Raw genomic sequence first — 13,708 nt, 5'->3', positions numbered from 1 at the left:
GTGAAGGCCTTGTCAACGGCCTATAAATATATGACCTTCTACAAACTTCAGTAATAAAGCATGCTAATCAGATTGTATTTGTTCCTAAGGGAAGCAGCCTCAGGGATTCTCAAGCTTCAGTTATTAGTTCTACAACATGCCTCTTGGGTGACTTCGGTAAGTCACCTATCCCTCTGTAAAACTGCCTTTTTTTTCTTTTTTTTTTTTTTCTTTCTTAAACATGTCTATTTAGGCAGAAATGGCCTCTTGCTGTGTTTCGCATGATGCTCAGCCTTAGTGACATGCAAGGTCTTAAGGCCTCATGAAACATACATAATAAACCCCAAAGTTGCGTTTAAGTCTCTCTCCTCAGGCTTTCCCAAACACAGTGACTGTCAGGTCCTAGTGGCAGCCCACCCAGCGAAGTGACAAAGGTTTTTACCCCAACACGTGCGTGAGAGGGCAGAAGAGCTTTTATCCCCCTAACTGTGCTGTGGCAGGAAACACTTTATGGTTCCTAGAAGAGCAACGCACGAATCGAGCCAGAAGTAACCCCTCGTCTTGCCTCGGGTGGCACTGCAATCTACTTGGTGCAGTCGGCAGTGTATTTAAGAGCCTCGCTCGACGGTTCTCCTCACTCCTGGGCACTTGTGCCCTCAAGACGCCCTAAAGCGTGAGGAAATGCCGGGGCTGGTCCGCAGCTGGGGCTGGCTCGGCTCCCGGGACGCCGCGTCCCCTGGAGCTTCCCGAAGCCGCAGCACCCGCCACACCTGCGCCCGCCCTCACAGCCGCGCTGCGCGCCCCTCCCTCCGTCCCTCCCCCTTGGGCGCGTGCGCCGGCAGGGGCGGGACCTCACCCAACGGCGCGACGGATTCGAACGGCCGTGCCGGGCGAGCGGGAAAGAAGGAGTGAGCGACGCGGCATGGCGGGCTCAGGGGCCCTGCTCCGCCAGTGCCCGCTGCTGCTGCCTCAGAACCGGGAGGGGACGGCCTACGAAGGTTTCGTCACGGCGCAGGTACTGGGGCCCGCACGCTGCTTGGCTGGCGGCCGTTAGCACTCGTCAGCCTTCCCCTCCCCCGCCCCCTCCGCCTTCCTCCAAGGCCTGCGTGAGGGAGAAGCGGTTCCCGCCTTGCCCCTTGCCGGGGCCGGCAGCTCCCCGACCGAGCGCGAGGCCGCCGGGTTCGTGAAGCAGGAAACGCCGAGGGGTGGGGAGCGGCTGCGGAGAGGCGGCCGCGTTGCCATCCCGCGGGTTTGCACGGTTCGTGCGCATGGAATTGCTCCTCTTCTGGCGATACGGTCTGGCGGGGGTGGCTTGTGGACTGGGTTTGTTTTGCTGGCAAGTTTGGGAGGGGCAGATTCAGTGTGCCTATACTCTCGGCCTAGGGTAAAGGTTGAAGCAAGTGACTGACTGTGGGTGTTTTCCTTTCACTTGCTGTGTTTGTGAGGTGTCAGCGTAAGTAGCTCCGTCACCTCTCTGAGGATCTGGTAAATTGCAGTGCAGGGAGAAGAGCAGCACTGCAGACAGGTTGAGAGTGGGTGCTCTTAAGCCAACTTTGCCATCAGAGGCACTATGCAGTGACGCTACAGCCATGGCTGATTAGAATACCACACGTGTGTGCATACGGACCACAGAAACTGTTCTTAACAATGTATATTCATTTAGAAATAGTGTGAGATTTTCTTCCTATAAAAACAAGACAAAAGACATGGGCTGTGTCACCCTGCGTTTTTGAAAATGTAGTTTGGCAGTCAAAATTCAGGACAGTTTTTGGTGACTGTCCTATTCAACTTTGACAAGACATTTGCAAGCATGTGTTTACGTTTGCGTTAATCTAACAACTGCAGCTTTTGAAATGCTCTGTATGCTAGAATGCATCCTGGAGTCTATGGGAAGGTTAAGATGTGAGTGAGCATCTGTTCTCAGATGTGATTTTTAATTAGGGCTAAGGCCATAGTGTAGCAAGGTCTGAAGTTATGTGCTTAAGTTAAGCATGCAGTAAACATCAACTCTGGAGTAGTTTGGAAGGAACTGATGTGCCAATGGGCTATATTCAGCTCTTAAACATGTGTCTTGTTTTTCCTTGTGAGCATCACAGAAACACTGAGGTTAAAAGGAACCTCTGGAGACCCTCTGGCAGGGTCAGCTGGAGCAGGTTACTCAAGATCACGTCCAGTCAGGTTTTGAATATCTCCAGGCCTAGAGACTGTGCAACCTCGGTTCCAATGTTTGACCACCCTCACTGTACTGAATTTTTTTCATTGCATTTAGGTGAAATTTCCTGTATTTCAACTTGTATCCCATCCCTCTCATCCTGTAAGTGTGTGTCACTTGGAGTCTGGCTATACCTTCCTTAGTCTTCCTCCACTGGGTATTTGTACACACTGGAAAGATTGCCCCGAGCCTTCTTTTCTCCAGGCTAACCAGTCCAGGCTCCCTCAATCTCCTCTTATGAGAGATGCTTCAAGGTCTTAATCGCCTTCATAGCTCTTCACTGGACTAACTCCAGTATGTCCGTGCCTTTCTTATACTGAGGACTCAGCACTCCAGATGTGCCTCACCAGTGCTGACCTCTGGGGAAGGATCACCACCCTCTTATCTGTTGGAAACGCTCTGCCTAATCCAGCACACGAGGCTGTTTGGCCTTCTTTGGTGCAAGGGTGCGTTGCTGGCTCAGTGGCTCAGGGTCAACTTCATGTCCACGAGGACCGCCAGGTCCTTTGCTGCAGAGTTGCTCTCTAGCTGGTCAGCCACCAGCGTGTGCTGGTGTACAGTTTGGATCCTCTCCTGGTGCAAGACTTTGCGCTTTACTTTCCTAAATTCATGAGGTACTTGTCAGCCGATTTCCTCAGCCTGTTGAGGCCCCTCTGAATGGTGGCACAATCACAGAGTCTTTCAACCGCTTTTCCCCGTTTTATGTCCTTTGCCAACTTGCTGGGTGAGTGTGCATTCTGTCCCATCATCCAGGTCATTAATGAAGGTCAGTGTCGGGCCCCGGACCAGTGCTCGGTGTGCACCGTTAGTTAGGGGCCTCCCACTAAACTTTGTCTTGCTGCTCACAACCCTTCGAGCCCAGCAGTTTGCAGGTTTTCAGTCCACCTCACTATCAGCTTCTCTAGTTCATCCTTCTTCAGTTTGCCTATAAGGATGTTATGGGAAACAGTATTAAAAGCCTTTCTGAAATTGAGATAAAGCATCCAATGTATCAGTTGCCTAATCACAAGAGGAAATCGGGTTTTGTTCTTAGCTTCCTGCTGAAGAAATCTCAGAATTTGTGGGCATAATTCAAGGTATGCTGAGCTGGAACTGAATCTGGAATAAAAGTTTTGAGATTAGTTAACTGCCCTCTTTGCTTCAGGGAGGAGTTAAAACTACTTGCAAACCTTCTTTATTTCAGTTTTATTTTGATCATTCCGTAAGAAAGTAGGAGGAGGATCACAAATGGGGACAATTACTGAAAACAGTAGTTTAGAACTGCCCCATATGGATTGCACAAACAGGAAAAAAATTACATTCGTGTACTTGGGACTGTTTTTGTTTACGGTTTGTAAAACTTTGCTGAAATGTGTTGTGGATCAGTGCCCAAGTTCCTTTTTAGTGTAGTACTTTTATGATGAGAGTCTGTTTTGACTTTTACTTGAGTTGAAGACAGACTTTCATGTACTTCGGTATGACTTGGATTAAATTATGTTTCTTGGGTTTATCCAGCTTTGGATAATGTTTATTTTTCTTCTAAAAGGTGTTATTTTTTGCTTTATGAAGTGTGATGCAATGAAGAAGTTTTACTGACTACTTTTAGAGGCCAAGAGTATTTCAACTTCAGAATTAAAATCGTTATTTCAACCTGTCACTCATGATGCTTTTTTTCCTAAATAAAGCAATTCTGAATAATATTCCTGGAAGTCAGATAAGACAAACTTTCTTTCTTAGTAGCTGACCTTGTGGGGAATACTTCTCACAAGTGTCTAATATTTTTCTTTGCTGACCTTCCTATTATCCAAATGTTTATTTTCAAGGGTAGAGACTTCCATATCAGGATACTGTTACCAATGGATTTTCAGCTGAAAAATGCAAGGTAAGGTAGTTTTATGAAAGCAATTTGTAAGTGTATGTAACAAAAGTTTATTTTGATAAAAGCAATGATAGATATGCATATGAATTACGCTTTTTTGTTTTCCCCAATATCAGTGTTGGTAATTAATTCTTACTGGTTTCAACTTAACCTTCCAACAGAATTGTACAGTGTCAGTGTTAATAAACACTGACAATAAACATTGCCTGTATCAAAATACTTTGTTAATTAACTTTGAAACCTGTTGTAATTAATTGGTTGTGCTTATATATAAATCAATGTACTTGGAAAAAGTGTTCATTTAAATCCAGTTATTTATATGTCACCATTTGGGAAACAGAGAATTCAGTGTAAAGATGTTAATTTAAGCAATTATATACTTGATGGTTAGCATAGCTTTTTTAAGATTCCTTTTCTCTTTCCTGTTAATATGTATTAATTTGTGTTACACAAATTTTATTTAAAAGCTCTGCTCTTATTACTGTGAGCACTTATCATAGTAATATGTAGGGGGGGCGTGTGTATTGTGTGTATGCACAGGCGCATAGATTAGTCCCTAACATTATGTTCCATACTTCTGCCTCGACCAGCCTGCTGTGAACAGATGTGGCATTCGATAGCTTTATTACATTCTAGGTCAGGTACTTAAAGTCACATTATAGGTAATGTTGACATTTTCAGGATATTGTTTTAAAATATTGGTGTATTTTATGAAGTCATATTAGCTTGCAAGAATTATGTTGTTGTTTTCGGCAAAGAACAGGCTTTTGTAGGTAAATGCTTAATTTTTAATGGGATTTGGGATAGTGACATTTCAAAGTTTTAAGTAACTTTGAATATGAAACTCAAAGAAATTTTGAAGTATTGTTTACTTCCTTTGTTTTATTTTAAGAAAAACTTTTATGTTGTTGTGTAACAGACTTTCTGATCTCTTCTAAAAATCATCTACTATACATTTAAAATTTATACAAAATACTATTTGTCTAGGATAGAGTGCAGCTGGCACCTCAAGAAGATACTGCATGGATATCGGCCTATTTTAAAGCAGGTATACAACCTTTAAAACCATTTCTGTTGAAGCTATACTTAGAATAGTTCTGAAAAGCTTATACTTAACACGCCTATTCTGAAAGCGTTAAAGGACTCTTCTTTCATTGTATAGCCAAGATTTATTTAGAGATGCTTGAGGATTTGCAGGTCAGTCTAAAAAGAGATGGGTCAAATTTAGTAAATGTTTATTTTTATTCAGGCTAGAACAGTTTTTAATAAATGGCTGCTGACATTTTACTGGATTTTTTTCTTTACATTCTCAGTTAGAAACAGATTTTGTTTTTCCGTTTTTTACAGATTTAGTTTTTTACAAACTGTTCATAATGCAAAGGCAATTCACATTGATTATTGATGTATCTAGCTTATTCTGTATTGTAGACAGTCAAGGAATCTAAGTTAAACCTCCCTATCCAGAAGAAGCTGGAGCAAGGATACAACAGCCCTGTGGTCGTGAAGAATATTTTGTTTCTAAGAAGACATCTTTGCCACATGTGCTAGTTGAGACACTGTATCTCACGGACTGTGCACTCCCTTGTAGAACAAGGGTTGTGAGTTTAGAGTAACCAAAGATACAGAGCTGAGGAAAGGGAAGTGTAAACGTGTACTGCCTCTGATGGTAGCCAGGGATCCTCAATCACATACAGCGTCTAAAGGCAGATGGGCCTGGAGAGATTCTAAAGAAAACGTAACCAACTAAGAAACAATTTTGAGTGATTCTAAAGCTTCTGTTCTCATTGGTGAATACCAAAGTCTTCATAAATACATAAAGTGTAAAGTCTTCATAAGCTATATAAATGTGTAATGTGACACCTTTGTGATGTGATGAAGGCGATGGTTAATTTTTAGTAAAGTTTCCTGTACTCTGGAAGATTTGTTCCATAATTGAAATATTTAACATGTGATAGGTGATTGGGGTTTTTTGTTAGTTGATTTGACAGTACTAGAAAAATAGACTGAAATTGTTTACCACAAAAAGTTACGAGTTGAAGAAAACGAACTGATACTGTGTTCCCTCCAGAGGCTGCACAGCTGTCCAGATCTTGTTAGCTTTTTGGTGGAGCTGAAAACTATTTTGGTAAGTGACAGAATATATATGTGGGAGATGGGATGTTCTTACAGCTTTGGTTTTTGCTTTTGTTTTTTTGCAGTTTACTTGATCAATAGGTAGAATAATGTTTTGGTTTGGTTTTTAAGAGGAGGTGATTTTGTACATATGCTGTTCATGTAATATTTGTATAAATATCCTTTAGGATTTTAAGTGACTACTCTTTGGAGATTGAAGTGTTATAGAAAAATTAAAATCCCGGCAAGGAATCTCGGTATAGAGCCATCTTCTTCACAATGATTTTCTTGAAATTCCTGATATTGTCCAGATGGTAAAGAAAGCATATAATCATACAAATGGTTATACAGTCAGTGGATTGCTGAAGGTGCTTTCACCTGTGTGACACTTGACCAAGAAATGCAGAAAGCTTTTTTTTAATATACTTCAGAGGCTGCTGTTTATTTTTATTTTTTTTAAAAGTATTTCTAATTGGGATTGAAGAGTAGCAAAGTCTGTGTTAAAACATGAAACTGACAATTTATTGTTTGTTAGTAAAACATTATTCTGTGAGCATTCTTGGCAAAGAATACTTGTGTACAACCTACTTAACTTGGAAATAAAACACAGTAAGTATTCTCCAAAACAACAACAAACATACCCTTCTGGTATTACACTGCTGCTCTATGCTGGGAATGCCTTTCCTCAGTTCAGTCCCTGCCAAACTGGATTACACTAAACCAGGCAAAGGTGCTTGGAAAAGGACTGAATAAGAATGTCTGCCTGTGACTATTTTGGAATATTTCACAATAGTTATTCCAATCTATTTGTCTGGATACACAAGCACTCAAAAAATGAGAATGCAATGAAAGTCTAATCCATTCCAAATGGTAAAATAGCAATCCTCAGTGCAGACAGTAAAAACAACAGAAGACACTGTGGGAGAACTGGGCAGAAACAATTGTTATACTGGTTTATTATTAATTACATTCAATATTTCTTTTATGTAAATGTATTTTATATTAAATTAATAATTTTATTATAAATTTCATTAATCTAGTTATTTGTGCTTTTAAAAAATGTTAAGTACTCTTTTAAAGGACAAGTAGCACAATCTGAATGTGGAATACATGGTTTGGTTTTGTTTTTCTCTGTAACATGGTATTGCCTTTTTGATAAAAATTTCTTTTTGAGGCATTATGACATATTTGTGGAGTGTCTGTACCAAAAGTTACTCTCTGGGATCCTATGATGTTAAAACTGAGAAACTGTTGGGTTTTTTTTTAAATTTTTTTGATTGCTATATAAAGTTGTATAAAGCTACTTAAAACTAATATGGGGGATTTCATATATGTGTTGTCTTTTGTGGCTCTGGAGCCCAGGAGACAGCTGTGCGCTTAATAGAACCTTCTTTTGAAATGTTCTTTCAGTCAAGATGCTTGACTTCAAATTTATTAGCTGAAAAAGAGGCACATTTGATATTTGCATCTGAAGACTATGTTGTCAACATCTGTGGGTTTTTTAAATTGCAGATGTTTTCATTACCAGTATCTGAAGTAATTTACCAAACAGCTTCTTTGTCTGCTTTTGCTGGAGGCTATAACAAAACAAATGCAGTGTACAGTTAATTTTACATAAGCTTAATATTTTTGAATGAATTGCAAAAATCACATGACTAAATAGATGTAAAAATATTGAAATCTCTCTTAATGTTCTTTTAAACAGGAAATTGCTTTAAAGAATACACAAGACCTGCATATACCACGTCCACCAGAATACTACTCCCATCTTGTCAGAGATCTAGAAATATTGGGTTGGCATAAGTATGTTTATTTTATTTCTTAACAGACATTATCTTTAGAATATCTGTTCTCCCTTTGTATTTGTGAATTCAACATATCAAGTGTACTTGTTCTGTTAATTTATCCTGCTCAGAAACTGATTTTGCTTTAAAAACTCTGCTGCTTTGCTTTTAATTTAAAAAAAGCCCAACAAACCTGTATTAACTGAAACTATATTATCGGTCTCACCTGAGCTGAAAGGTGAGATGCTACTGCTAAGAAATCACTTCTTCTTTGACTTATAAACTATTGGCATAGTAAACATATTTAATACAACTTTAATAATTCTCCTTTTTCTTCCTTCTTTTCCCTACTTTGTACAGCTTTTTTTGACAATTCTCCTATGCTATGGTTGATCACTGTGTACCTTTATGCTTTTGTAAGAACAGTTCATGCATTTTTTTTTTTTTTTAGAATTAGACTAATTATTTTTAAAGAACAGTTCTACCTTGCTTTCCATAACACAAGGATCTCCTTAGATAAAGGAATAACTTAGTTAATCCACAACAAGGTAAATTTACACACACGCAAAAAAGTGAGCGGAGGGGAGAATTTGGAAAGCTGTAAATCCAGAACTTCGACAGCCAGCTCTTTCAGCTCTTTGTGACACGCATAGAGATAATTTTTTTTTTTTTTTTTTTTTTTGTTACCCAGATGGGCTCAGAGATGAGGGCTATTGAAAAGCATTCCTTAGTCTCCAAAAACTGTGCAAACCATGTTTGGGGAAGCAGGGGGGATTTCCAAGTGGGGAAAAATGTTGGTTACTACACAGGGAGAGTAGAAACCGTGTCACCTGAGGATGGAAGCTCAGTGCACCCAAGAACATGTTTTTTGTGTATATGCTGTACTATAAATTGAGTATCTGTGGAACAAGAAGTGACAGTTCAGGTATTCTTCTGGGGAAAGGAGAACTAGAAATGAGTCTTTTCACCCCAGCTAAAATAGTTCGTTTAATACCATGGGAAAGAATGTCAAATTAGGAAAGGATATTTGACTGTGGTGAGGAAACTCTTAGCTGCCTCTGGGTGCCTTCTCATTAGGGTCTTGAATGGGTACAAACAGATAAATTATTCACAGTCCCATATACTCTCAGATGGGCTTATAGAACAAATTTATTTTTGTCCTCCTACAGAGGAAAACAGGGTGGTTCTCCTCACACCTCCTATAGAAACCTGAAGGAACACACAGTTGTGATCAAGTACTTAAGGTCCATGTGGAAATTTTTCAGAAATCTGCAAAGCTTCTTGTTTTGCAGACTTTTACTTGAAAGTCTTGCCGTCACATGTGCCACCACTGGCAAGTTCTCTGATACAGAGTCTTTTACTCTTCCAGCAGAGATCCCAGAATGTAGTGCTTTCTGCCCTTCCCCTTAGAACCTTCAGGAGACCTCTACGGGGCCGAAGAAGGTAGTTGATCCTGTGTAGGGAGGCATTAAGGAAATGTATTTGAAGGTTGTCTTTTTTAATAATATGCAATTAATCTCACAGTGCCTTCTTTCAAGGGCTTAAGAGGAATGATTCTGTAGGATGTTGAAGAATTTTAAATGAGAAGCTACTTTTTAGTTTCAGAAAATGAAAGTTGGGGAAAAAAAAAAAAGTCTGCATTTGCAGTTTTCCACAAGACAAATCTTTTACCTTAGTCTTGCATGGTAAGTTAACTTTAACAGGTGTTTATTTTGCTAAATGAAATAAAGAAGCCTTGGGTTTAAGAATAGTTTTGAGTTTTCTCACCTGATTTGTATATAAATAAATAACATGTGATTAACATTAAGTAGGAATTTGCTTTGAAGGCTCACTTTTAAAGATTTAAAACATCCTTGTTAAATCAGCTGAAGTTTTTTCAGTGATTTCCATTATGAAGTATATAGTTGTGCCAGCTGATGCCATACTTTATTCAAATTTCTCTGACTCAAGTCTGAGAATATTAGTTAAAATTTCCTGAATACTTGGAAAATAAATTTTAGTATGCCTGCTCTCCCAAAAAAGGAAAAAAAAACCCAAACCCAAAACCTCCAAAAAGTCCATGCTGGCAAAACACACTGACATACAATAAATACACTTTACAGATATAAATATCTAAAATGTATTATATGACTATATTTATAATTGGATATTTTAATATAGTATATAGCTAAATATACTAAAATACACTTTGAAAATACAATTTAGTAACCTATCTCAAAACTGGTATTTCTTCTGACTTTCTGTGCATACAAAGCATCCAGTGGTCTGTTATTAAAAAGCACATCAGTGTTTTATCAGAGAGCATGCTTCTAGGGCAGAATTTGACCTGGTTTCTAGGCAAAGATGGTCTTTGTGTAGACACACAACTTACGCTGTGCTTTTGTCCAGTGTAGTCATGTAATTCAGTAAACATACACCTCTTGATTGACTTCTGTTACGGATAAAGTCTCTATTTGGTTGGGAAAGTCAATCATTAATCAAAGGGCTAGGCTGTACATAGAGGATCATATCTAGTTTACTATGAGTTGGAAGGAAAATAACCTAGAGAGGCGATTTGAAGGAGAATCAGGGCAATAGGCTATGGTGCCTGTAGCTCTTAAGTGAGTTAAGAAGCTCTTGGGTATGGCACAAGTTTAGTGTGTTCTAATGGCTTTCATCTGAGGAATAAGTGAAGTTTCTCAGAAACACATTAAAGACATTATCTGCAGTGAGCTTACACCTCTTTCCTCCTAAACCACCGGAAGTATGAGCAGTAGTGAAGGTTGCAAATGGGCAGGCTGCTGTAATTAGATATAATCACTTTCTCTATGATACAGGGAACTTGATTCTTTGCCCTAATTTAGGTTTGGGGAAGGGTGACTATGCTTTCATATTCAAATACTTGTACACAAAAGTCACAGTTCAGGTTATAAAATTGTACCGAATTTCCAACGCTAAATGCTGGCCTAACAGCGGAGGAGTTCAAAAGAGGATACTTCCTTCACTTTAAGAACATGGAAGAGTACCAGCGCAAACCTAATCAGCTGAGATGGGAGAGAGTACACAGTAGTAATATTAAGCTATAGGAAAGGCTCTCCTGATACTATCTCAGAATCTCACTAGTTGATTCAATGACAGTGTCTTGGGAAGGTAAATCATTGTCTGTAAAACACTTGTTAGGACTCTTATCACCCTCATGTGGATTCATAAAGTTTGCCAGTATCGCTTAAGTTCACGGTGTGAGTCATGATCCCACTTGTCTCAAGTCTCAATGCATTTCTGCTTAATACTTTCTATGAAAAAACTTGGCAATTCTCTTTTCCTCTTGCCTTCTCCATTTCCAAGGGAATCCTGCCTTATGTGCTCTCAATCATTTGTTTGTTATGCTGAATTACAGTACTTCAGAGATTCAACTGAGGCTTTCTGTCTTTATGGCCATTCCTTTTTTTTTTTTTCTGTGTGAGGTAATGATGGAGCCTACCGAGGCATAAAGGTTTATAGAACTGAAATATCACTTAGGTAAACAATTCCTTATTTGACTATACAAGCATCTGAAGAGGTTCATGCAACTTTTACAGCGTTGGGCAGCTTTCTGCAGTCCTATGGAACTGACCCTTTCATCTTTTCTTATCTAAAGAATGGTAGAGTCATGTTATAGAACAGGTATCCACAAAGCTACTGAGTTCCTTTTTTCTCTCCTAAATGGGAAAACTAATCCTCCTTCATAGTCTGGAAGCAGTTTACTGGCTTTACATTCTGTTAAGAAGAAGGAAGACTAGTTATGAATTCTCATTCTGGGCATTCTTCAAGCCTGCATGCCCCTTGTCTGAGGAGGTTGTTTATTCCTTGGTGTTCCTGTTTGTGAAAAAGTGTGAAAGGGAAGAGAACATTTTACTAGAAAACCTCTAAGTACGCGGTTTGTAATGAATAATACTTAAAAGGTATTGAGTTGCTTAGCTTGAATAGTTGCCTTCCACTAGCAGCTAGTTGTTGAAGTTAAAATTAAATAAAAGTCATAAGAATTTCCAGATTGGTCTGGATTGTAGTAGTGGTGATCTACATTTTTTTAGGTTTTTTTCTGTATCTCCAAGCTCGGTGCAAATCACACTTAGAGTAGTTTTAAAAACTACTTTAAATATGAATTCTAAAACTAAAAATATGTTAATAATTGAATAATGGACAGAACTTGAAAACCATTTTATGATGAGTCACTCTCTCTATAGATATAGTTAAACAGGTAGCCATAATGATGCTCTTATCACCTTCTCCAAATACTTAGGCTTTTTTTAAGTTTGTCTAATTTACACTGTCAAGAAAACTGAATGTGAAGGTTCCTTACAAATATGATTGAACATAATCATATTGTCACTGTATTTTTTAATGTAATCGTGTGCATTCGTGGATAATTTAAATATATTAATAGGTGCACACATGTATAACAATTATTCTAAAGGCTGTCAAGCTGTAAACTAGTTGTAAAAGTACTGAACTCTTAAGGATTTTAGAAATAAATCTTAAGATCTGTATGTCCATTGCTAGCTAAGAACTAAAAAAAAATTTTTAATCTTGTTCCCTCCCACCCAATGTAGAGTAAGGAACTGCAAAAATATTTGATTTTAAACTAAAATAATCCATACCTTTCTGGCACCTAAAGAGTGAAGTGATCCAAACAAGGTGACTGTCAGAACACATAATTTTAAATCCTGAACACCTTGACAGCAGCCCTTTAACTTTTCTGTTCCCTTTTGCTATCTAACTGCACAGTGCATTGATGCAGACACCTGTTGTGCTTTGCTTTGAACACTGCAATATTTTATTGCGGTAACCATTCTGTGCCTTAGCTGCTGATTTAGGATTTCCTCGCTCCAGGCAAGCGTAGATAGAGAGGTGGGATATAAGTAGTTTCTTATCTTTATAAAACTTTGTGATATAATTTTGAAGAAAAGTTGGAACAAAGCGGAAGTGATTGTTTTCCAGTTCGAGGAAGAATGCTCTGATTGTTTCTAAATAAATCAAGTTTAATTGACTATACTTGAATTACACTTTTATCAAGACTTGTATTTATTTCTCCTGTTGTGGTGAAAAGGATTGTCAAAATACTCTCAGGAATCTGTAGGACTGTTTAATATTGCATTAAAGTTAACCATATGAAATAATGTATTTCTTTCCCTACTTATTGCCACTACTGCTTTTTCCGTCTGTATTATTTCAGTTTCCTCATTGAGGCTATGTCATTTATGCAGATAATTTTCTTCTTCTCGCTTCCTTCCTAGGTATGTGCATGCCCTTTGGTGTATGTCCACTTTTTCTTGTACAGGCTTCTACAAGTCCACTGCCAGTTTCACTTGAAAGAGAACCATTTTTCCCAGCATGCTGGCTTGTGTGACTGGGCTAGTATGTAATGTTTTGGTTTCTTTTTTAAAAAAAAAAAGTTAGTTAGGCCAGCAAGCAGATGTTTTCCTTGAACTCTCATTGGTCTTTCCAACAGTCTGGATGATAAGTTCTACAACAATCTTGGGCTGCTTTTTATCTTTACACAAGAATGACATAGTAAAAATGCCAAATTATCCACACGCCCGGTTCACTAGTAAGTATAGGGAGAAGTTTGAACCTTTTTGGCAGTTGTTGAAGCTACTCAGCAGAATATAGTCACAGGGAGCAGCGTATTTTACAATTGTATTCATCTTCATTGTTGTGGGTAGAACAAATCAGTGACATCTTAAGCAAAGAGTCAGTGATTATGTCAGAAGTTTTAAAATGTATTAACATTTAAGATGTACTTGC

The 13,708-nt window shown here is 38.7% G+C and overlaps 1 protein-coding gene across 1 annotated transcript in view; it reads left to right on the top strand.

Annotated features, from left to right (window-relative positions):
- Positions 1–901: 901 nt before the first annotated feature.
- Positions 902–13,708, top strand: part of FANCL (FA complementation group L) — a 30,832-nt gene continuing 18,025 nt past the window's right edge. The window contains exons 1-5 of the mRNA XM_086460798.1: positions 902–994; positions 3,994–4,052; positions 5,037–5,097; positions 6,118–6,174; positions 7,867–7,964. Of these exons, the coding sequence (XP_086316924.1) occupies positions 902–994; positions 3,994–4,052; positions 5,037–5,097; positions 6,118–6,174; positions 7,867–7,964 (368 nt within the window). The remainder of the gene's footprint in view (positions 995–3,993; positions 4,053–5,036; positions 5,098–6,117; positions 6,175–7,866; positions 7,965–13,708) is intronic.

This window comes from Leptosomus discolor, chromosome 2, assembly GCF_034619465.1.
Source record: "Leptosomus discolor isolate bLepDis1 chromosome 2, bLepDis1.hap2, whole genome shotgun sequence".
In the NCBI taxonomy this organism is placed as follows: Eukaryota; Metazoa; Chordata; class Aves; order Leptosomiformes; family Leptosomidae; genus Leptosomus; species Leptosomus discolor.
The sequence above is the reverse complement of the archived record's forward strand: the minus strand, read 5'-3'. Positions and strand labels throughout refer to the sequence as shown.